This window comes from Silene latifolia, chromosome 3, assembly GCF_048544455.1.
Source record: "Silene latifolia isolate original U9 population chromosome 3, ASM4854445v1, whole genome shotgun sequence".
Classification (NCBI taxonomy): domain Eukaryota; kingdom Viridiplantae; phylum Streptophyta; class Magnoliopsida; order Caryophyllales; family Caryophyllaceae; genus Silene; species Silene latifolia.
Window position 1 is genome coordinate 31,796,537 of NC_133528.1, and position 24,314 is coordinate 31,820,850.

General features: G+C 41.2%; 2 protein-coding genes across 3 annotated transcripts; one reads left to right on the plus strand and one right to left on the minus strand.

Annotated features, from left to right (window-relative positions):
* Positions 1 to 11,376: 11,376 nt before the first annotated feature.
* On the plus strand, positions 11,377 to 17,665 carry LOC141647515 (uncharacterized). Of its 2 annotated transcripts, none has more exons than XM_074455728.1 (5): positions 11,377 to 11,519; positions 12,379 to 12,544; positions 13,402 to 13,564; positions 13,894 to 14,115; positions 17,187 to 17,665. In XM_074455728.1, the coding sequence occupies exons 2-4, from the start codon at positions 12,407 to 12,409 to the stop codon at positions 14,091 to 14,093; spliced, it is 501 nt and encodes a 166-aa protein (XP_074311829.1). In that variant the 5' UTR covers positions 11,377 to 11,519; positions 12,379 to 12,406; the 3' UTR covers positions 14,094 to 14,115; positions 17,187 to 17,665. The 2 variants fall into 2 exon arrangements, with proteins under 2 accessions (XP_074311829.1, XP_074311830.1); XM_074455729.1 differs by having other exon boundaries at positions 11,425 to 11,523.
* On the minus strand, positions 14,815 to 22,329 carry LOC141647514 (uncharacterized). Its single transcript, XM_074455727.1, has 10 exons — positions 21,619 to 22,329; positions 20,823 to 21,012; positions 20,202 to 20,335; positions 18,762 to 18,874; positions 18,528 to 18,654; positions 18,175 to 18,330; positions 16,906 to 17,061; positions 16,384 to 16,463; positions 16,096 to 16,145; positions 14,815 to 15,215 (listed from the first exon to the last, which is right to left on the minus strand). Exons 1-10 carry the CDS (start codon positions 22,003 to 22,005, stop codon positions 15,082 to 15,084), a joined length of 1,527 nt encoding a protein of 508 aa, XP_074311828.1. The 5' UTR covers positions 22,006 to 22,329; the 3' UTR covers positions 14,815 to 15,081.
* Positions 22,330 to 24,314: the final 1,985 nt, after the last annotated feature.

Genomic DNA, 24,314 nt, shown 5'->3' on the forward strand with positions numbered 1-24,314 from the left:
TTGAATGAATACGTCATGGCCATCATCAAAGCTATGAACGTCGCTGTGGCCCAACTGCATCCGTTGGCCATGAGGACGATAGTCGACTTTGTGTGGCTCTGTCTCTTTAGGGGGGAGATCCCAACAGTTAACTTATTCCGCCGCCTTCATCATCTACGGCCGTCAATCGCCGGTAAAGTGGGGTGGTACAGCGTGCAGACGGAGCCAGGCTTCGTCTCCGTGTCCAAACTTACTTCTTGCAAGGACTGGCAACGGCGATGGGTGTATGTTCAAGTGCCGGAGGACTACCCATTGCCTCGGTCTTTCCAGAGCCCTGTTTACTTGCGGTGTGAGAACCGGGAAGAGTATGAGGAATGTATCTCCCGGGGTAAAGTTAAGATGGACGCTTCGATGGTCCCTCTTACTGCGGATGAGAATCGGGCGATGCAACTGTTTGATGCTGAGAAGGGGTGGCTGCCCCCGACTCAGATTATTCTTCAGGATGAGCTGCTATGCCGCGTCGGCCTCATACCGGCCCTCAGCCAGGGTGAGTGGGGTCGGTGTGAGGCCCATTTTTGCCTGTTATGCTCTTGTTTCAGAGCTTTGTTTTACTCCTTTTATGTAACCTTTTTTTGATTTTTTTGCAGACCGGTTTGGCCAGGATCTGTCTGAGAGGACCTTGGAGAGGTTAGGGCTCGATAAGGACAAGAAGGTCGTTCAACGGCATCCTACGGCTGACCCGCGTGATCGTAGACCGGCTCCCAACGAACTCATGGATAAGCAGCGGAAGTCACTGGATCCGGCGGCGGCCCAAGCAAGGGTTCTCGGAGGCGTGCCGAAGAGATTAAAGAAGGCAGCGTCCAGGTTGGCGACGGCGCCTGGGTCAACTCCCTCTTTGACCCCAGTTGTTCAGAAGGAGCATGTGGAGGTCATCGATATCACTGAGGGGGTGGTGACCGTTGCTAAGGGCCCTTCTCCTCTGAAGAAGAGAAAAGAGCCACCGTCGCTTCCACCGTTCGGGAGAAGATCGACTCACCGCCCTCCAACTAAGAGGGTCCAGACGGTACGGATCTAACTTGTGGTTCGGATTTAGCTGGTTCGTTGGACATCCCCGATGACAAAGCTTTACGATGTGTCAATGCATGGTGACATGGATGCTCTGTGTAAATTTTTTGTAGATCCACCTTCGGCAGTCGCCGTTCTCACTGAACGGCAATTAGGGAAGCAGCCTGAGAAGGCTATTGAGAAGGCGAATGACAGGAATGTCACCGTTGACTCCTCAGCTCAAAATATTCCTCCCACCGAGCTTGTGGCAGAGGGTGTGAAGATATATAAGAGGCTGGCGAAGTGGACCCAACTAGCCGGCTCCCACATCATGGAGCAGGAGAAGGCCATGGCCCAATCGGGCCACCGATCGCAAAGCTTAAGCTTGATCTCTCTCGCTGCAAAGGGGAAGCCGGGAAGGCTAAGCCGGATCTCCTTGCGCCAAGAAGCGTGTGGAGGAAGCGAGAAGCGCTAGCGGCCGAGAGGGCCAAAGTTGAGGATGCGATGCCGCCACCGCCAAGATGATGGAGGAGCGGGACAGGTATAAGGGCGCTTATGACGCCGTGGTTGCCAAGAGGGAAGAGTGGAAAGATCTGTTCCATAACCAGGCGGAGGCGCTCAGGGATACGCAGGCTACCCTTGCTCAAAAGGAGAAGGATATTGAAATGCTTCAAGATGATCTCCTCCCTAAAATGTGCGCCCAATTCCGGGACCAGGCCGAGGAGGCGACCAGGGAGGCAATCAAAAAGCTCATCCCCGACGGCTCCTTCCCGTGGGATAAATTTGACCGGCTTCCGGACGAGATGGGCGATCTTTGCGGGAGGCGGCTGCGATGAGAAGGCGAGAGGCGGCGAAGGCGGCTCAGATAGCTGAGGCCAAGGCGGCCTATGATGCAAAGGTGAAGGAAGCTGAGAGGCTAAAGGCACTTGAAAACGTCGAGCCCTCTTCGAGCCGGCCACCGAAGATGTCTTTGCCATCGATGGAGGGCAAGAACAGGCATAGGGAGACGGGCGGTCGTCACCGGACTCACCCGGCATCTCGGATAGCTTTATTGTTCGGGGGCCAACTATTGAGCCTTTCCTCCCTGCCATTTTTGGCGCTTTAAATGATATGTTTGTAATCTTTTGCTTTTCTTTCCCTTGTTTTGTTGTAAAACTCTTTGGTAGGTTGTGTTTAGGGTTATCCCTATGGGGGCGGCCGTCGTCTGTATTCTTTTTGTAATCATCTTTAATAAAGTTTGTCTTTTTGGTCCTCGGCTTGGCCGGGGCTATGATCACGATTCTTCAATTTTCTTCTTGCGTTATTAATTGAGTGCCTTCGTTTTTTCCGTCGGCATGGCCGAGGCAGTTAGAATGCATATCTCAACTGTGTTTAACGTCTTTTTAAACATGTCGGCATATTGGTTGCCTCCTCTTTCACTCTCGGTCTTGGCCGAGGCGTCCGATTTGCGCTTCCCAACCGCCGTTGTGGACACGTTAGCGTATCGGTCATTGTGTCCCCGTCGCTCTCGGCTAAAGCCGAGGTAATCGGGGTTATGGCTCGATAGCATTTCTTCTAGCGTATCGGTCATTGTGTCCCCGTCGCTCTCGGCTAAAGCCGAGGTAATCGGGGTTATGGCTCGATAGCGTTTCTTCTAGCGTATCGGTCATTGTGTCCCCGTCGCTCTCGGCTAAAGCCGAGGTAATCGGGGTTATGGCTCGATAGCGTTTCTTCTAGCGTATCGGTCATTGTGTCCCCGTCGCTCTCGGCTAAAGCCGAGGTAATCGGGGTTATGGCTCGACAGCGTTTCTTCTCTTTGGGTGACTGCCTGGTGGCAATTGTGTAGGGGACAAGCACTTTGATGGAAAACTTGGGTGATTCATTTGTTTGTTATGATCGTGCGTTGGGGTGTCCACAATGGGTTTGGACACCTCCGCCGCTATACAAAGTACTTCCTTAAGTTGTCGGTGTTCCAATGGCTCATCAAAGGCACACCCCCATGTCTGTCGGCCCAGTATGTGCCGGCCTCATCTCTTCAACCACTTTGTAGGGACCCTCCCGATTGGCCGTCGATTTACCATGGATATTTCCTTTGTTGGTGGCGGCCGACTTCCTTAGGACTAGGTCTCCTACTTTTAAGTCCCTTTTGTGGACTCTTCGGTTGTAGGCTCTTTTCATCCGGTTTTGATATACCGCCAAGTTGAGCGTCTTTGTATCTCGGCTTTCTTCAACCAGGTCTAGGAGGCTTTCAGGCCTTCCTCGTTTTCAATCGGGTTAAAGGTAGCCGTTTCGAATGTTGGCACCGTTGCTTCAATTGGTAGGATCGCCTTTGAACCGTAGACTAAGTGGAAGGGGGTGTACCCCGTTGCTTCTTTCTCCGTGATCCGAAGGGACCACAGGACACCGGGTAGTTCATCGGCCCACCTTCCTTAAGGTCCTCAATTGTCTTCTTCAAACCGTTGAGGATTGTTTTGTTGGTCGCCTCACCGCCGTTGCTCGTGGGTGGCAGACGGAGGAGTATGCAAACTTGACGCCAAGCTCTTCTAACCAGTTCATTATCAGGTCACTCCAAAACTCTCGGCCGTGGTCAAATACCATAACTTGGGGTAATCCGAAACGAGTTATAACATTTTCCCAGCATTACCTTTCGACGGCATTGTGGTCTTCGCCAGATCGCTACCGCTTCAACCCATTTGGTGAAGTAATCAACGACAACGATCAAGAACTTCCTTCCTCCGGAGGCCGTTGGGAACGGCCCTAGCATGTCCATCCCCCATTGTGCGAAAGGAAGGGGACTAAGCACCGGTTGTAGGTCCCGGGAGGGAGCGTGTATTACCGGGGCATGCATCCGACGATTCGTGCACTTCTTGGTCTTTGTTCGGAATCTTGAAGCATGGTGGGCCGAGAAGTAGCCGGCTCGGAGAGCTTTGTGGGCTAGCGTTCTTGCCCCCATGTGGTGTCCACAGATGCCTTCGTGAATCTCTGTCGATGTATCGGCTCTGCGTTACCGGACCGACACATTTCAAGAGTGGTCTTATTACAGACCTCCTGTACAGTTCCCCTTCGAACACCAAGTACCTGGTGGCAATCCTTTTTATCTTGGCCGAGAGATTGCGGTCCTCCGGCAACTCACTTGTAAGTTTGTATTTTATTATCGGAGTCATCCACGTTGTCTCGGTCTCTATCATGCCGACGGTCTCAGTGATGCTCTTTGCATTCTCGATATCTACCGGCCATGATTCGGTGACATTCTTGATGGTTGAGTGGCAAGTTTTGAGAGAGCGTCGGCCGGTTGTTCTCGGATGCGGGAACGCATTGGATTTGGAAAGATTTCAATTTCGCTATGTCGGCTTTTACCCTTTCTAGGTACCTTACCATTCCGTCGTCCCGAGCCTCAAACTCCCCTCTGATTTGGTTAGTAACCAACAGTGAGTCTGTCTTCAACACAATGTGCTCTGCTCCGGCAGCCCTAGCTAGCTCGACTCCGGTTATCACCGCCTCGTATTCGGATTCGTTGTTCGAGGCCGAGAAGGTGAATTTCAAGGCATACTCAAACTCGTCCCCGTTTGGGCTGATGATAAGGATGCCGGCTCTCCGAGTCTGTTCGTCGTGGAGGAGCCGTCGGTGTAAACCTCCCATACACTTGGGTTTGGCTCTTCTTGATATGTGCATTCGGCCAGAAATCGCAAGTGCTTGCCCCTTTATCGAAGGCCTTGGTTTGTCTTGAATGCCGAAGCCGGAGAGAGTTCCACCGCCCATTTTATGAGCCTACCGGATTGTTCGAACTTTTCCAAAGCTTTCTCCAATGGTCGATCGGTTAGGACCGTCACGGGGTGTGCGTCGAAGTAGGGTTTTAACTTCCTCGTGGCAACGGATGACGAAAGTCGCTTTTTCAATTAGTGGGTAATTTCTCTCGGCGGGCAAAAGCGTATGGTCGACAAAGTAGATTGGGTGTTCTTTGTTTGTCTTCTTCCTCGATGATCACTAAGACCGACCGTGGCCGAGGTAATCGCTATGTATAGATATAGCGTCTCCCCAAAGATCGGCCTGGACAGAGTTGAGAGAGTCCGAAGATGAGCTTTCGATTGCTTGAAAGCCGTGCTCGTTCGTCCCCCAGTGAAGTCTTTATTCCCCTTCAACACTTTGAAGAATGGGGTGCTCTTGTCGGTTGACCGAGAGATGAAACGGGCGAGAGCCGCCATTCTCCTGGTCAAGACATCATAACCTCTTTTCGATTCCTTGGTTCCGGCAGGTCTAGGATTGCTTGGACTTTGTCTGGATTTGCATCGATGCCTCTGGCACTGACAAGTACACCGAGGAATTTACCTGCTCGGACACCGAAGTTGCATTTCATTGGGTTGAGCTTCATCTTGTATTTCCTTAGTGAACAAAACGTCTCGTGTAAATCGGCCAGGTGCTCGCTGTCAGACTTACTTTTCACAATAGCATCGTCGACGTAAGCCTCAATGTTTCGCCCTTTTTGATTTTGGAACACTTTGTCCACCAGTCTTGTGTACGTTGCGCCGGCGTTTTTCAAACCAAACGGCATCATTTTGTACATGTATGTGCCGTTAGCGGTGATGAATGCGCATTTAGGCATGTCCTCCTCAGCCATGAATACCTGGTGATACCCCGAGAAGGCGTCTAGCAGGCTCAGCATGGTGTAGCCCGTCGTGGCGTCGATTAAGCTATCTGTCCGAGGCAAAGGGTAACAATCTTTGGGGCATGCTTTATTAAGATTGGTAAAGTCTACGCACATTCTCCATGCCCCCGATGATTTCCTCACCATCACAACATTAGCTAACCACTCAGGATAAGTGCAAGGCATAATAAAGCCCGCCGTAAGTAGTTTATCTACCTCGGCTTTGATGGCCTCATCTTTCTCGGCTGAGGAGTTCCTCATTCTTTGCTTGACAGGGCGTGCGGTGGGGAGTACGTTTAGCTTGTGAATAATTACCTCCCGGCTCACACCCGGCATCTCGGCCGCTGAGTAGGCGAAGACGTCTTTATTTTTCCTCAGCAGGTCCAGGAGTTCGGCCCTGAATTTTGGTTCCAGGTTGACACCGACGGTTACGGTGCGGCCTGGATCAATCTCCACCTCCTCGGTCTCTGCTCCTTCAACCATACTAATGGTCCGGTCGTCCTCGGACCTGGGAGTGTGCTGTATCTGGAAGGATTTTAATTTTGAAGCGCCGGCTTTCACCCTCTCTAGATACCTTATCGTCCTATAGTCCCGAGCCGCGTACTCTCCTTTGATCTGGTTGGTCACTAAGAGCGAATCTGTCTTTACCACGACATGCTCCGCCCCGGCGGCTTTAGCTAGCTCGACTCCGGTTATCACTGCCTCGTACCTGGATTCATTGTTTGAGGCCAAGGAGGTAAGTTTCAAAGTGTGCTCAAACACGTCTCCGTTCGGGCCAATAATAACGATGCTGGCTTTCGAGCGATCCGCCGTGGAAGGGCCGTTAGTGTGTACCTCCCACACGCCGGGATCCTTCTCGTTCTTCGAGACGAGCTTATGTGCTTCCCCCCGGTCCGAGACGTATATCAATGTCAGGGCCCGGATGGATATTACAGCGTCGGTTTCACTCAAAGTGACCCGGCCTATGAGAACGTTGTGGGCAGACGTGCCGTCGATGACCACGAATTCAGACATAACATTCTTGGCTGCACTTCCCTCGCCGAACCTCACCGGCAGTCTGACTGACCCCAGGGGTACCAGGCCGACCCCAGAAAAGCTGTACAATGGGTTGGTGCAGGGGTTCAAGTCTTCAACCCTCAGACCGAGGCTGAGAAAGCATTCTCTGTACATAATGTTCGTGTAGGCGCCTGTGTCAATCAGGCACCTCTTCACCAAGTGGTTGGCTATGTCTAGGTGGACTGTAAGTGGGTCGCTGCGAAGAGCGATGACTCCCTCGTAGTCCTTCTTCCCAATGGTCATATCGGGGATGTTGGAAGCGGGGGTGGCTGTGTTGGGCACAAAGTTGATGGCCTGATATTGTTCATTCAGGTGCCGTTTGTGCCCATGAGCGGACCCACCGTTCTCGTTGCCCCTGATGACAACATGGATTACTCCTATCCGTTCAAAGACGGATTTGCTATTCGACCCGCCGGCATCTGATTTTTGGCCTCCGGCAACATATTTGCCGAGGCCCCCCTTCTGGATCAGTTTTTCAATGGCATTCTTCAGATGTCGGCAGTCGTTGGTTAAGTGGCCGGTGTGGCCGTGGTACTCACAGTACTGGCTCGTGTCACCGTCACTCCTCGGCCTAGGGGGCCTTTCCCACTTCTGACCCTCGTTCTTGCTCAGAGCGAAGACCTCGGCGGCCGATACGACTAGGGGGGTGTGATCATCGTACCGTTTTCGGTAGTACGGTCCCGAGCTCCTCCCGGTATCCGCCGAGTTCTGATTTCTGGCAGACTTGTCAGACCGTGACCAATTATTGTCACGGCGTCTTTCATCCTGGTTGTCCTCCTGGTGGCTCTTCTTCTCTGAGTGCCCAGCCTCGCTGTGGTCTACCCAGGTCTTGTGATAGTCTTCTACCTTGATGGCCTGGTCGGCCATCTTCCTGGCGGCATCGAAGCCCAGGCCTCCGCACTTGATGAGTTCATTTTTTAAGTCTCCCCTTGGGAGGCCTTTCATCAGCGCGAAGGCCGCCAGTTCGGGATTAATTTCTCGAATCCATTTGGACCTTGCCGTCGAACCTCTTCACATAGCTTCGTAGAGACTCGCCCCCTCTGTCGATAGTTAGGAGGTCCGACGTCTCCACGGCCCTCCTCTTATTGCAAGAGTACTGGGCTAGAAAGGCGTCCCTTAGGTCGGCGTAATAGTATACCGAGCCGTCGGGAAGCCCCTTGTACCAATTTTGAGCCATTCCATGCAAAGTTGTTGGGAAAACTCGGCACCAGACCTCATCGGGCTGCTCCCATACCGACATGTAAGACTCGAAAGCCTCGGCGTGGTCGGTTGGATCACTATCTCCTTTGTATGATATGGGTGGCAACTTGAGCTTAGTTGGCACCTGGACTTCTAGGACGTAGGCGTTGAGGGGCTGTCTGACCATGTGTGGAACGACACGCGGCGATCGGCTCCTCGCGTTCCTAGTCCGGCTCCTCCCCTCGTAGCGGGAAGGACTCCTTCTTTGACTCGGGTTTCTTCTCCGACTCTGCTGAGTCGGACTCCTCTGGCTCCTTTGGGGTAAGCCTCGTTCGTGCTGCGGGGACGCTGTCCTCCCATGAGTGCGGGAAGGACTTAGGTCTACCACGCCCACTTTGGGCTCCCCCGGCGTCTTCGCAGGGTCAGCTTCTCCTAGTGCTCCGTTTAAGTTTCTCGGAGTCACATTTTGGGCCCTGGTCTCCTGGACGGTTTCCGCCGCTCTTGTCGGTGTGACAGTGTGAGCAGGCGTACTACTAATTAGGTCCAGGAGCATCTTCAGTTTTGCTGCATCAACCACATGTCCCATGATGGTGACCTGGTTGGCAGGCAGCGGTGTGTCTGGTATTATCGGCATCCCGTATTCCGGTTGAATTACTCCGCCGGTGGAGGGCTGCACGACTCCAGAATTGTTGAAGGTATCATCTTGGTAGAGTGCGGGTTCGTCGGTCACGAGTACCTCTTGTTGTTTCGACATCTTCTTAGCTTTTTGGGTGGGTTTTTGTTTTGTTTATTTTTTGTTTGGGAATGAATGTGACTAGCTTCTAGTATCTTTCCCCACAGACGGCGCCAATTGTTCCGAGTGTAATTCCAGAGCAGATATTTGTTACCACTCGTAGCTTGTAGAATGATGTCTTCGCTTGAATCCTCCTTTCGGTCTCCTGAAAGGATGAACAAACTGAGGGCTCGGCTTTGGACCGAGCGAACTCACTCCGACGCTCAAGTCAGTAAACTTAAGGGATAAGTTATTGTTACTTGGCTAAATGTATATTGTAGAGAGATAAGGAAGATAATACCAGATGAATAGTGATTCTTAGGTTAAATTGTGGATCCTTTCCTCAATGAAGGTTGGGGAGTATTTATAGACTTTTCACCTTTTGTCACGTAGTGGTCAAGTGGCCAAGTGGCTAGCAGGTGGAAAGACCGATCTGCCCTCGGCCGATGGACCTATGGCAGGCCGGCCGAGGGGTCTTGGATATGAGTACGCGGATATGTGCCCCGACTGGCAGATTGCCATGCCGAGACCCAAGCTGTCAGGCCGATAGGCTGCATCGGCTAGGCTGTCTAAGTCGTTGACTTGCTGTGGATATCTTTGACCTTGCTTAATATGTTGACTTGGTCAACGGTGCAGAATATGCCCCATCAATACGTTAGGGTGATTCTATAAATATGAATAGGAGGTATCCTTGAAACTTAGGTATTAATACAAAATTTTTTGATATAAAAGATATAGACTTTTTAGTATGTTATATGTCCCACATTGAAAAATAATGTAGGTGTTGTGAATATATTATGTATAAATAATAGAAATGTCCCATATATATACATTTTCTATATTATATTAAAGTGATATTTATAATTTTAATATAAAAACTTTATATTTCATTTGAAAAAAATTAAAGGTATCGTATAAAAATTATATAATTATATTGTGACAAAAAAATGCTATCATTAAAGTGTATATTGTATTGTATTGTATTTTCTCATTATTAAATCGGGTTGATGTCAAAGTAGGTGCAAAAAAAAATGGTGTACTTAGTATGTTATTTGTCCTACATTGAAAAGTAACATAAGTGTGGTGAGTATACTATGTATAAATATTAGAATTGTCCCACATTGAAAGATTACCATAAGGCATGGTGATCTTATGATTATAAATAGAAGTCATAACCCAAAATCTTTTGATTCCCTTAAGTATTGTCAGAGATAACTCTTAAAAGAGTTTGTATTACTGTCTCTACAATAATGATTTATAACCTAAGTTAATGTTTGGAAAATCTTTTATTTATTATAATATATACTATCAAATAGAATTTCCCCACATCGAATCATAGCATAAGGTGGGTGATTCTATGAGCATCCTTGGTACTTAGGCATCAACCCAAAATCTTTTGAGTCGCTTAAGTATTGTCTTGGAGTGTTCTTAAAAGTTTATATCATTATACTTTCTACCTATAGATTGTATATGTCACATATTGAAAAATAATGTAGGTGTGGTAAATATACTATGTTTAAATAATATAATTAGAATTGTGTTAAAAAATATTTTATAATTAAAGTATAGGTTCTTACCATTTGCACATATTTTAATTATGATAAAAAAAAATAGAAAACAAACGTCCATGGTAGCATGTGTAATCTTTCAAAGTTTAAGGTTACCATGAGAAATTTCCAATATTATAATGATATAGTTAATTAAATTTGCATTTAAAAGAGAGATATCCGTACCAATAAAACAACAAAGGGGGTATTATTTTTTAATTGTTATTTTATTGTCACACCATCAAACTTAATGTCCATTTAACAACCTTTACATTAGGGGGTACCATGGGCAAAAAAATGGAACCTCAAGGGTACCATAGGCAGATTTTTAAAAGTAGGGGTAACATGGAAAATCTAACAAAATTAAGGGGTACCACGAGAAATTTCCGTATCTCAATTATGTTAATTTTTTTTTTGAAGAAAAACAACGTACAAATATTAATGGAGAGTACTTGATCATATTATTAAATTTAAATATAACTATTAGATATAATGAGTAGCAATTGTCTGTATTCGGTATTCGAGATCTGGTTGGATGTCGAATTAAGTGCAAAAAAGATGGTGTAATTCTGAGTATGTTATTTGGCCCACATTGAAAAATAATGCAGGTTTGATAATATATATTACGTATAAATATTAGAATTGTCCCACATCAGAAAAAAATCCAATTTTTGTGAATATATTACTTATAAATAGTAGAATTGTCCCACATCCAAAGATTAATATAAGGTGGGGTGATTATAAATAAGAGTTAACCCACGTATATATTAATCTTTTATTTTTTTGAAAGAGATATTTTAATAATATGTAAACAAATCATTAGACATATAATGTAAACATTAAACGCTTATAACATTTTTTTTTTTTGCATTATAAATAAGCTAATTACCCCGTTGCAACGCACGAGCATTCAAACTAGTAGTTAAACAAAAAATAGGGAGATTTGATTACTTTATTTTAAAACTTACTCTATAATTACAATTTTTAAAACTAGTTTCTTTGATTATATAATCCAATTAAATACCATGTTCCTGGATTTGAAAACCAAGCCTATATAAATACCATTTAAAAAATATTTTCAAAACCAATTAAACATGACAAATACTTTATTTTTGAACAATTTTTTTTGAAACAAAAAAAAAACGTTCTACTAGAATTTGGGTTTGTTGGAAATTTTTCTCCGTTCTCAGGCTGCCGGCAAAACAGTAACCCTCCTCAACCAAACTAATCATTTCTATTTTTTATGTTACTGTAAGCCGGCCCTCGAGAACACCATTTCTATCAGCGAACCAAACTCACAACTTTGTTGGAGAGACATCGTGTATGTAAGCTTATTTGATCCCCTCAATATTCCAAGGCACTCATCTACTATTAATACTAGACTTGATTATGGACTAACTTTCAACTCCAATCATTGTTTCATTATATAGCTTTTGATTTGATTTGACTTGTATTTTTTGGTTCTTCTTTGTTATGCTCACGTGGGTGCACACCAAGTGTTTGTTGGAATGTCTGTGAGAATCCCAAAATCATCTACTCTTATAATGCATTACCTTTTTTCTTGTGGGTTTAATTTTTCACTTTCGCGGCTTATGTTAGCATCGTTAATATCGTCTTACGGTGATATGATTGCCCACGTGTGAGTATCCCACATTCCCGCGTTAAGTTTAGAAGAGACTTCAGATGTGAGGCGAAATGTTAACAACCTTCTATTATGATAATGGTTGCCTACATGGGAGTGTTCCAAGTTGATAAAAGAGGGTTAATGATTATTTACAAACCGATGTTCTTTCCTCGTATGTCACTAGCATATCCGAATTATTTTGAGAACAATGCTTGGTTGTTGCTATTGGTCGCAGTGGGGATCCATATAGTTGTTGCTTGTTTGTTAGGATTCTCGTGACTTGTGGTGAGATGTTTTGATGGCTCTGTATGAAAAAAAAAAAATCTGTCTAAAACAATGGTGAGATGTTTGTTGTTAATACGGAGTACTAGCTAACGTCTTGTTTGGATTTTGCACCATAAGTTTGTAACTGTGGTTAAACCTACGTGATGTTGTAAATCGTTTCTTTTGGTGTGGTGATGTCAAACTGGTAGGTACTCTTTGTCAGTAAGTTTCTTATTCCGAAGGTTTTCGACCGTTTATGAATTAACTCTATGTCATTCTAACTGTTTCGCAGGTCCATGTGCTGACATTTTGTATTGGATATGAAGGTTAAGATTGTTTGCAGGAAACTGTATGATTATGTTCGGTATGATTTGAAAGAGATAGCCTTTCCCTCCTCACTGCCTGATCCTCCACACTTTAAAAAGCGGCGTAAATTGACTTGGAAGGATCGATATTATGTAAGATAACTCTTCTCCTTTCCTTATTCAGTGTTGTAATTGATACTCATGTGTCTGTTACCTTGAAGTGCTGCAGTACAATACTATAAATTACTAGTTTTCTTGCTCTCTTGAACATGTAGTCATATTGGAACTGACAATTCAAGGGCCTACTTTGAGTCCAAGGAGAGTTTTAGGTCGTAATTTTGATGGTCTAATTCATATTGATTTACGTTTAAAAATCTAAAGTTAGAAATCATTATCTTGCTTATTTGCATCGAAGCAAAAGTATACTATAGAAAACAAATTGAATTTCTGTGCTTGTCAAGTTGGATTACCGCGATAGAAAAAAACAAACATCAATCAACCTTGAAGGAGCTCAGTGCCTCAACTTTCTCACCAGTTGGGAAAGGCTTTAAGCCATTTAAAATTTTAAACCTCTTGTAATCAGCTTTGTAAGATGGCATGCCATAGGCCATGCTAAAACTAATGATATCAGCTGAAATAGCATATATTGAATACTTAATCGCCTTAATCCACTAGATTGCATGTACAATCTTCCTGATGATTATTGGGAGTAGCGCAGCTGCGCAGGAGCATAGTTTTACCTTGATCTTAAGTTCTTAGCCATTGTCATTCACGGCAAGTTTGCAACCATAAGTGCAATAGTACACTGCCACTGAACTTTTCGTCGCCTGCTCAATACATAAGCTGCAAAAGGACACTTGTATATATAACTACAACTGAGTTGCTACTTGCTCTTTCGCAAAGCTTAGCTCAACTGTAGATCCTGGGAAACATACGAGATACAATTATTTTATGTCACAGAGTTTTGTGTTGACTAGTAATGATTTTATCTTTTTAAAAACATGTTTTAGGTTTTAAAGGAGGCATCACGCCTTTATGCTGTCAGCTGGGTACGTGACATTGGCCCTGAACTCCGTCCAAATGATTATAAGAAGAGAGAGGAGGGTGCAGATGGTCTTGGTGGAGTAGATGACAAGGGAAAGGAGAAAGACCCAACGACATTGGAAGATCTTGGTAATGATCTTTAGTTTTTGGCTTTTGCAATGATTTACAAATATATATTTTTTTGTTTCTTTATGATTTACATATATATAATTATATACTATATCTTGAATTGCTCTGAAATAACTGTGTTCATAATTTGCTACCCTTCTTGATTCGGTTTAACTGTTACCTGAACAGCAATGTTTGGCAAATAATTTAAGCAAAGTAGTAAAGAACACTGAGTAACCAAGTAAATTTGCTGTGGCAGTTTTTCTCTTCTTTGACAAAAGCATTACGAAGAATATTAGCGTGTTCTTTTCTCTGATTTAATGGATGTCGTGTGTAATATGGTATAATAGCGGTTGCTGCTAGAGGAGGGATGGAGACTTTAAGGCCTGCTCTTCAGCGGCTGTACATGACTAGAGCTTCAGCATACAGAGATGCTTTGAAGAGCTTTATTGGAGGTTACCAGGAAGGCGTCCAAGAAGTCAGGGAGAAGAAAGAAGACTTTGAATCTCAAAAGCATCAAGACCCTACTGATTCAAACAAGTCCATTTAATCTCTGTTTGGCGGCAAACTTTGTGAGTTCAGCTCTCTCTTATTATACTGCGTATGAGTTTTGAACATCATTTTGCTTCTGTACCTATCTCGTTTAAGCAATCCTCCTTTTTTTTTTTCTTCCCGTTGTTTGCATGGCATCTTAAATTATTAGCATAAAGATTTGGACCATTTATTTTCTTATAGTAATTCCCTTTGTTCGTGCTCTTAGCCAACTCATGTGTGAAGAATAAACGGTTGGCACTCATTAGTCTGTAGGATGTTAGTATACCTATGTAAAGATTTGTTCGCATCATAAAGTTGTTTCATGTTATATCTTTCCTATGTTAAAAGTGTTTTAGTTTGCCTTGTAGAAGGGAAATAGATCCCTCCCCTATATTTTCCTGCATTCCAACTTGCTAACCAAACAAAAAAGATATTAGAGATGTACTCCCAGTTGAGGGATACAAGTAACTACCACATTTTATTTATCAACTTAACCCCGTCACCACATATTCTACTCATGAAGGGTAAACTAGAACTGGATATACACAAGGCACACAACATTAAACCATGCAGCTATCATTCATGCCCAACCCAATTACTTCAGCATAAACGAGCTGAAGTACATGTCTTGGAATAATGGAATATGGCCCTCAGTTATATTATGTCCAACCAACAAGAGCAGATTTATACCTCATAGAAAAGGATCTTTTTCCTCAAGTTTCACAGAGGTGTGTCAATTTACTAAACTCCCAAAATAATTTTATTGATAAATACCGTGACATTCATCAGCAAATCGATATGAATAACTAATTTTAGAGTTTTCGCAAGACAAAAAACCGATGACTGATACATGAACATCTGATATTTACCTTCAATGGGGAATAATTATGACATAAATATATCAATTAAAACCGATGACTGATACTTGATGCTTCTCCTTGGCTTGAAAGTCTGAAGCTTGTATAAGTTAATGTAAATGTGGGAAACTATGTTGTAGGAATTTGCTAGGAGTAGAGAGCTAAGTCACGGTAGTATTGAGTGATCCACTGGCGAATATGATGGATCTCTAATTCTCTCACTTCCTTGAGCCAATCTGGGTCTTCCTTTGTTGAGAATCTTAGGTCTACGTGATGTGCACCTGCGGTATAGGCAACAATTTGATTATTTGATTACCTTTTGTAAGATGAATAAAAAAGTCTTAAAAACCATGTATTCTCAGTAGTCTGAGTTATGCACTTCACTTGGAAGTAGGGTGTTAATGAGACGAGACAAATTGCGAGCAACTCGAGCTTGGCTCGGTCAAAGCTCGGCTCGTGTGAGCTCGGCTCGGGTTCGGGATCGGCTCGATATGCTTAACATGTCAAGCCTAGCTAACGTTGGCTTGGCTCGAAAAACTCATGAGCGGCTCGAACTTTGTGTAATTAAATAAATATTACTCGTATTTTATAAATATATTTTGTCATGATTATATATTTGTATCACACGTAAAAAATGTCTCATTGATTTCCAATATTTGTATATAAAGCCTTCAAGCCTTGTTATTGAAAATATCGATAAAAAACGAAAATTCAACAATTATATATAGGCTTTAATTAAGCTCGAGTTTGGCTCGAGCTTGCTTTAAAGCTCGCAAGCTTGATAACGAGCACAATTTTTGCAAGCTCGGGTAAGCTCGAGATCGGCTCGAGCTCGAGTTTTACTTTATGAGCACAAGCCGAGCAAGGCCAAGCCCGGGCTCGGCTCGGCTCGTTAACATCCCTACTTGGGAGCATATTGTAAGCTTAATTAGGTACACTGTAGTACCGTACACCAGTCGATAGAGTTAGGATATGGGATTATAATTCATCTGTTTCGGCACTTTTCAAAACTTCCGGAAACTGATAACATGTTGCTTTCTTTCTAATATACCTTTACTACAGCATAGCCAAACTCTCCATCACTTTCCAATGTAAATCTCACGATTTACGTATAAGTGTTAGGTTTGATCATGCTTACTACACAGAATTGTGCTTCCGTACCTTCTTTTGCAACTATGGCGACGAGACTGTTAGATATATTCTTGAGCACTCTGCAACAAAAATGAGTAGGCAGGGTATTAGTAGTCAGTAGTCAGTAGTCAGTAGATGTTAGTAGTGTTAGTACTGCTTTTGATCTCCACAAATTGCGAGGCTTGAAATATAAAGTTCAAAACCAACATAAGTTTCATGCTTTAAGTAATGCGCCAATTGCAAAATGCAATGATGCAGTCAAGGACCAGTTAGTTGGCCTGCAATGTTAAAAGTAAAAAAGCAAAAGAGAGTAGTTACCCCCCACCACTCCAAGGGTCCCGTACGCCATTGAAAAAGATGATGTTGCTGCCATACCTTCTTAGCACCCTGTGTATATCCTGTCCCAGCCAAGTTTTCAAATATGTTAGGAAGTATACCATGAGCATGGTTTAAAAGCAAGGCTGGACGCTGAAACGCGACCGATTTTTAAAGATTTCGAAATTCAGCGCGAGCGTATTTTACTATATTTTGAGGTGTTTTTGCCGGATTAGTGAGATTAAGCTGCAGTGTTGATACTGCGGCCGTGACGAAGACCGAGATATATAACTGTTCCTATGAGAGTACAGGGAATAAGGTATAACCTGATTACTAATTTGATAATTCGCCTGTTTAACTTTTTCATTGAGTTTTTTCTTTTTAAAAAAACAAAGGACTTGAATGTCACCTATGTTATTTTTTATAAATGCATTCTCATCCTCAACAAGAAATAGTTAAAATATTTTAGCAACTACGGATAACAACAATATAAAAGGGAACTAAGAGATAAGGAATGATGCTCACAAAGCCACCAAATTCAGTGGTAATCCAGTGTGGGCGAGGGTGAACACCATATCTGAAGTCACAGTACTCGTCTCGGTCATGGTAACTGTAGGTAGACGCGGGAAAAATACTCTCCTTGTTGTTCCCATCTGTTGGCAATATCATCTCTGTACATGCCTGCATTTTACCCTATCCTTTTAGTATACATGACCTCTATTTTATGTTTACTTGCACAAACACAATTGAGTTCTGCAGTTTTTTTCCTTGTTTTACAAAGAGAGTTACGAATACTGTTTTTTCAGGTAAAGATTTCAAGATGGATCGACCCAAGTAGCTCACGGTTACACAGCCAGTCTTCTTTGGTTTAAAATGAATCGTTTGTTGATGTGAATGGATTCGGTTCACCAAGTGCAGTAAGACAGACTTATCTGACAGTCTTCTAAAGTGTAGCTGCCACTAGTGACTAGATTCACAAAGGAAATGATGTTAACAGGGCAGCAGTAGGCCACTCTTTACTGGCTTGTATTGGAATTGCATATGGAGTATACGTTGTATTACTTTGGCCACAATATACACTTGGAGTCTGAAAGCAAAGTTTTCTGTTTGCTTGTCCACGAGACATGATAACCTAATTCGGGCCCTAACGTGTTCTAATTTGCCGAGTAGATTTTCTATTTTCCAAGTTTGAAGCATTTTGATTATGACGCTTCAACGTAGTAATTAGACTATTCCTCCTAGTTGGGGGTATCAATCTTATTAAGGGAGTCGTATTTTCTCACAAGTTTGAACTCTAACATTGACTTCAACCGCCATCTTTTTACCGTGTGTGCATTGGAGATATCCATGGACAATTTTGGGAGGGTCATTACTCATTTTGCTAATGGCGACCACTTCAAAATCCTCAAATTTGATGTTGTAAGTGATGAACTTTACTAAAGTAATTTACTTTATCCACTTTATTTTTCTTTATCCTACTTATTTTAGATTGTTATAAGAATATGGAATTATTTCACTTTAATGAAAAAAAAAACAAAAGGAATTACTCGGTATTTGTGTTCTGATTATAGTAACAAGAATACATGTTACTATGTTACCTTTCAGGTGACATCACAAAAACTATTTTCCGTTTATTTGCGGCACTCATTCAGAGAAATCCTCAAACTTCTTGTTATATATCGTCATTGCCTAGCTACAGGCTAACTTTTTGGTTTTCTGTACTTGTTACTGTTGTTCTTTCTTTTAATATAATCAGTTAATTGTTGTCAAAAAGGAAAAAGAAAAAAATGTTACCTGCCAAGTCCACTCATCAAGACCGTGTGCATCAGTGTGACTTGTAATATCAAAACATTTTTGATTGCCTGTGTAGTTGTAGTATATGTTGGCTGCTCCATACAGCTTTGCAAATGTATCATCCCCCATCTTTGGGTTGTCTATTGCTTTACACATCTGCCATTATTCAACCACAAAATTACAGATTCTTGTTTAAAACGGCTCATAATATCACTCTATTGCTTATTTTTCTCGGCTTCTTCAGTTAATAGTTATCATTGTTTGAAAATTGTGAAAGCAACAATAATAATTATTAGTCAGGACGGGGTTCGTATTTATCATAGTGACTTAGAGTGTTGCAATCCTGAGAATACCTCTTTGACAGGATAAGCCGGCAAAGGATTTAGAAAATTGGAAGGAGTAGGATAATCAGTCATGGATGTATAAGTGTATGCCGTACCCAGCCAGCTCTCAATATCATCCACTGTAAATGTTATGTCCCTAGATATAGAATCACATTACCAAATTACTCAAGGTAAACAATTCAAATGATTGAGACGGAGGGGTATATCCGTATATTTATATATTAATTGCATGAGTTATCTTACTTGCAAATGTTGAATGAGGACCGAAGCTTTTCAATTCCTCCAGGTTGCTCTGCTGTTTGTTCAAGTAGTGTCCATGACCCTTTTATCACTTCGTAACAGTTCTCGCTCTCACTCTGTAGTAGATTCATTAGGAATAAATAAGGTTCATACTTTTTTTTTTTTAAATCTAGGTTACTATTTCATACAACTTGAAATAGAGAAAAATTCAGAGCTTCAAAATTCAGTATTCAAAAGAATTTACAATGAAGGATAAATTTTAGGGGTAAATGCAATTAAATTACTCTGTATAAGGGCAGTATAGTATAAGACGAAGATTCAAACCTACGACTTAATGTTCATAGTACCTCTTACGTTAGTTACGTACACTAGGCTAAAACATCATCGATATAAGATAATTATTCTTAAAATACACTTTCTCAAAATTATTGAGGACATCAAAAATTAGTTGGACTACTTTTATCTCTTGTTTTCTATGTTTAGGAAAGTCATGGTGTCAACATCAATTATATTATAATCCTACTCACCTATTGTAGATGGGTTTGTTTTCTATGTTTGCTACTCCCTACATCTCGTTTATCACAAAATCTCTTTATAGACGGCATATATCAGTCTATAACTAAAAATAGGCCAAATACAATACCACATTTCCTAATAGGACAAACAACAAGTAGGTGGTGGGGGCCAAAAATGTCACAACTTTCAAGCTATTTGACCCGTCTTTAGTTATAGACGGATATATCCGTCTATAGCAAGACTAGCTGCTCGTTTATTTGTTTTCTTTTTTTATTCTTTGTAAAATTTAATCAAATATAAACAAATGATTGGTACAAAGAGAATATGTGCTTACTAACGTTATCCTAGGATACTACGGAATACTCTGTAATATTTATGAAGAAATACGTACATTTGTTTTCTGTGATATTATTGACTGTCATTATCAAGTGATGAAGGAGTCTTTAATTAATATTGTCTTGTTTTCCTTGGAGGGTTAAGATGGAATCATTGATAGAGATATGATTAATGAATCATTTTCGTATACTAATACTTTTCAAATGGGGTATGCCTTTGAACTTTGAAGCGTCTAGTATAATCTCAATAAAGGTTGGCTATCACTAATAATGACAACAATAATACTCCGATAAGGATAATAAAAACAACTAGTTCAGATTCTCTGTCCCATTTTCGTATTTCATCTTGTGTTCTAGTAGTTCTTCATTTGAGCGTAAGCATTAACCATTAAAAGTATTTGTGAATATAGTAATTAGATGACTATGTGTCAGAAGATAAATATAGTAGGACACAAGACGGGACACGGAATAAAATAGAGGATCAAATTCCAAACAAAGGGGAGAGTTAGCTTACTAGTAAGCTAGTACTAATAGTATGCCAAAACAAGATATTATTAAAAATGAAAACGAGAGGGTGAAAGAGATAGTCCACCTTGAAATCTTGAGTGATGATATTATTGAAGCTAAATGGAGAAGTGATATTCTCAAAATTAAGAATTGGTGAAGAAGATGCCAAAGCTCCTATAGTCACATGTGGGTACTTCAACCTAAACCATGCTGCTAGCACTGCAAAATGTTTATATTTTTCCCATAAACCACATTTTCCAATGAAATTAATAATAATATAATAAAAGTAGAGCATATATAATCCATCAGTAATTATGGTAAGATCATTGTACGATGCAATAACCTTATAAACGTATATTATACGTCTCATTTAATGATAATAATAAATGAGGTGCAATAACCTTAGCTTTTAGCTAGATATTGAATCCCTGGCCGGGAAGGGTGAACGATAACTCTTTAGTAAGCAAAGGTAGCTCGTTAGTTCCGTTGATCCTAGCCCGATGAAGCAAGAAATTAATTTGATTTATACTCCTGCGATTTAACTCAAATTCTTTCTTTTGTAATCGTAATAACAAGAGATCATGGCATTTTAAAAAGGAATCAAGATATTTTATTTGACCAAAAAAAATCATTTGAATAATAAACAAAAGTTATTGAAAAGTGAATAGTTAAAGATGAATGGAGTATTTTTTAATGGCATACGTACTTCCACCGTAGGAACCTCCAAAGACCACAACAGGAGAGTCAGTAGCACTCAAATTCCTCTTAAGGTCAAGTATGATAGTTGCGTAATCTGCCAATGCTTGTGTTGAACTAAGGTAACCTTGTGTACTTGCATTTTTATATGCTATTTCTATGTCGCCTCCGTATGGTATCGACTTCCCATAGAACCTATGCTGAAAACACAATTACAAAAAAAAAAAAAAACACAAATTAATTGGTCGATACAATAACATTACCTCAATACTTGGTGGGACACTTACACAAACCAACGGTATAAGAGAGGTTAAATGTATGTAACCCCGTGTCTTAAAGAGAGTGGCTGTTTCCAAATAACTCAATATGAAATAGTGTCAAAAACTGTCACACTATATATAGATGATTTGCAAATAAAAGGAATATGAAATAGTGTCAAAAACTGTCACACTATATATAGATGATTTGCAAATAAAAGGAAGTGCATGTACATCCATGAGTTGGTATGTTTTTACTATCATGGAGTACATCTTAATAAATGAATTAATTGTATCTTAATGAATGAATTAATTGTATGTCTTGCAAAAATAGAGGTGTTAGGTGTATAGGTTTATTTTGCTTTTTATATCATCAAGTAAGATGATTTTGTTTGGTTTAAACGGAGCCATAAGAATGATTTTGATGCTGACGGGATTTGAACTCGGGTCATGAGCACTATTTCTCATGAGGTGACGACATTACCGATTAAGCTAGTTGATATCAGCTAAGATGATAAATGAGAAGATTAACAAAGAACGGAAAAATACCTCAATAAAAACCAAAAGAGCCTTGAAATGAGGAGCATTCTCAAACATAAAACCAGTATTATTAGCAAACCACTCAATATCACCTTCATTACCCATATACACAAATATTGGTGCATTCTTCTCAGCACCACCCCAATATTTATCATTCAACAAGTACCTATGTTGGAATGTATGGTAACTTTGCGGATTAAAGTTAAAATGATCAAGTATTTGCGTAAAATATCTCGTTTCATACGGATTATTGTTCCCATTCCTCGTTATTTGAGCCAACTGCTCCGGCCTGACTATCGACAATGGGAACCGTGGCCGGACCTTAGCCAAAAATGCAGGGGAAATTGATAAGAGTAGGAGAAACACATAAAGTGTGCATTCATACCTATATGCCATAATTTAGTTGCAACTAATAATACGTTATGGCGTGCTTGGTGCTTTAATATTTTTCGTAGGGTTTTAAGCTTTAGAAAATTTATTTAATGAAGAACTTTAGGGAGATGATGAAGAGTTTGAGGAATATAATGATTTTTTGTAGGAAAATGGGGAAGTTAATTTATAGAGAGATCGATGGTGCTTACGATTGGTCCGTTTTTCGTGCAATTGGGGATTATGTTTGGTCAAGTGGTGTCCATATGATAGACCAATCATATAACAGCTTCACTCTTCACTGTCGTGTTGTGTCAATATTTGGCGATGAAGTCTATGCCATATATTCCCGGTTCAATTCTGCATTGTCCAAATAAGATATTGTAATATGTCTCTCAGATTTGGGAGTGTTTGATATATTATTTTGACAATTTGGTGATATGAAAACTCGTCAAACGAGTGTCGGACCAATTTCGTAAACACGAATGCGACTTGCATGTTCGGCCATTTGTTTATATTTGGTTTTGGCACAAATAACAAGGAAAAAAGAGGAAGCCAATTATTATCAAACAACCGAAGTAGTAGCTCTCTAATAGGAAAAATACTAATGTCCTCCGGAAGGATCGTCCTCCTTATAGCTAAAGATAATCCAGCAAATAGAATATTATAGTAAAGGTTTAGATGTAAGGAAGATGGTCCTCCCGAAAAACACGAGTATTTCTCCTCTATTTATAGAGTGTCATAAAGATGCCCAAAGTTTCAACATAGGTTAAAATTATTGATAGTTTTGAGACAAGACTTTGGTAAATCTTTAAAACATGATTCACTCAAGACTACCAATAATTTACCAAAGTCTTAACAAAGTCTTAAGTTGAGTCTTGAAAATCCAAGACTCAAGTTATGACTTTGGGTGAGTCTTGACCCACATTCAAAAAAAAGTATCCAATGAATGGATCTCATGTGTCATTTTTTTTTTTTTTTAAAGTTTGTAAAAAAAAAAAAAGTGAAATGGAAAAATAGAGTTTGAGTTGAGTCTACTGATAATATATAGAGTTTAAAGTGAGTCTGAAATGAGTCTGAGTAATATAAAAATAATAAAAATTAGTAGAAAGCTTAAGGCTTTGTTGAATCTGAGATAATCTCAATTCTCAATATCCGACTCGCTTTCCTTAATAATATGTTTGGGCTCGATGTGACTGAATCTTGGATTTTCCTTTGTAACTTTGGTTCAATTTGGATCTAACAAATCCAGTCGAATTATGTAAATTTCAGTCTTGGGCTATTTGTATTACGCCTTCAGCATTGGGCCCTCGAGACTGGGCAAACAGATCGGGCTGTGTTGAGTTTGTGTTTGGATCACATGTAAACGGGTCACGAACCGTTCAACCTAAAGTCGACCCAATTAAATCTCGTGTTAAACCACTTACATAAATAAGTCATCAAGTCTCAACCCAAATCCATTAATTTCGTGTCGGGTTCATGTCGTGTTTTTGTGTCATGTCAATATTTGGAAAGTTTATAGGAGTCCATTTTTGAAATAATGGTCAAAAATAAAATATTTGTCGTTTTGGGTCGGTTTTGAAAATATTTGTCAAAATGGTGTTCACGTAGGCTCGGGATTTCTAGACCTGAAACACGCCACTACTAATGGCGTGTTTTGTGAAGGAAACACGCCATTAGTAGTGGCGTGTCTTTACAACAATTTTTTTCCTCAACTGACTGAACTTAAAAAAAAAAAAAATTACATAAGACACGCCATTAGGGGTGGCGTGTTTCCCCTCCGAAACCCGCCATTCCCAATGGCGTGTTTGTTTTAGTCCATTTTTTAATGAAGTTTCTTTCCGTACTCATTATAAACACGCCATTGGTAGTGGCGTGTTTTAGGTCCAGAAATCCCGAGCCTACGTGGACACCATTTTGACAAATATTTTCAAAACCGACCCAAAACGACAAATATTTTAATTTTGACCATTATTTTAAAAATGGATTCAGTTTATATATATTTATGTAATAGAAAATCAAGAAAAAATAAGATTAATTTAGTAAACATGTCATTCGTGACGGGTTCGTATTTAAATAGGTCAACTCAAGCTCGACCCAATTAAATATGGTGTCGTGTTCATGTTGATCTACTTACATAAATGGGTCATTAAGTCTCAATCCAATCTCGTTAATTTCGTCTCCTGTCATTCTTTACCAGCTTTAGGTAAGGTCATCAATATCAAGGTCATTCACGACTTCAAGTCGTGCCATATAAAAGGTTTTAAGGTTACACAAATTCTCATTGAAGACGGGCACTATCCGTCACAAGTTGAAGACGGATAATGCCTCTCTCA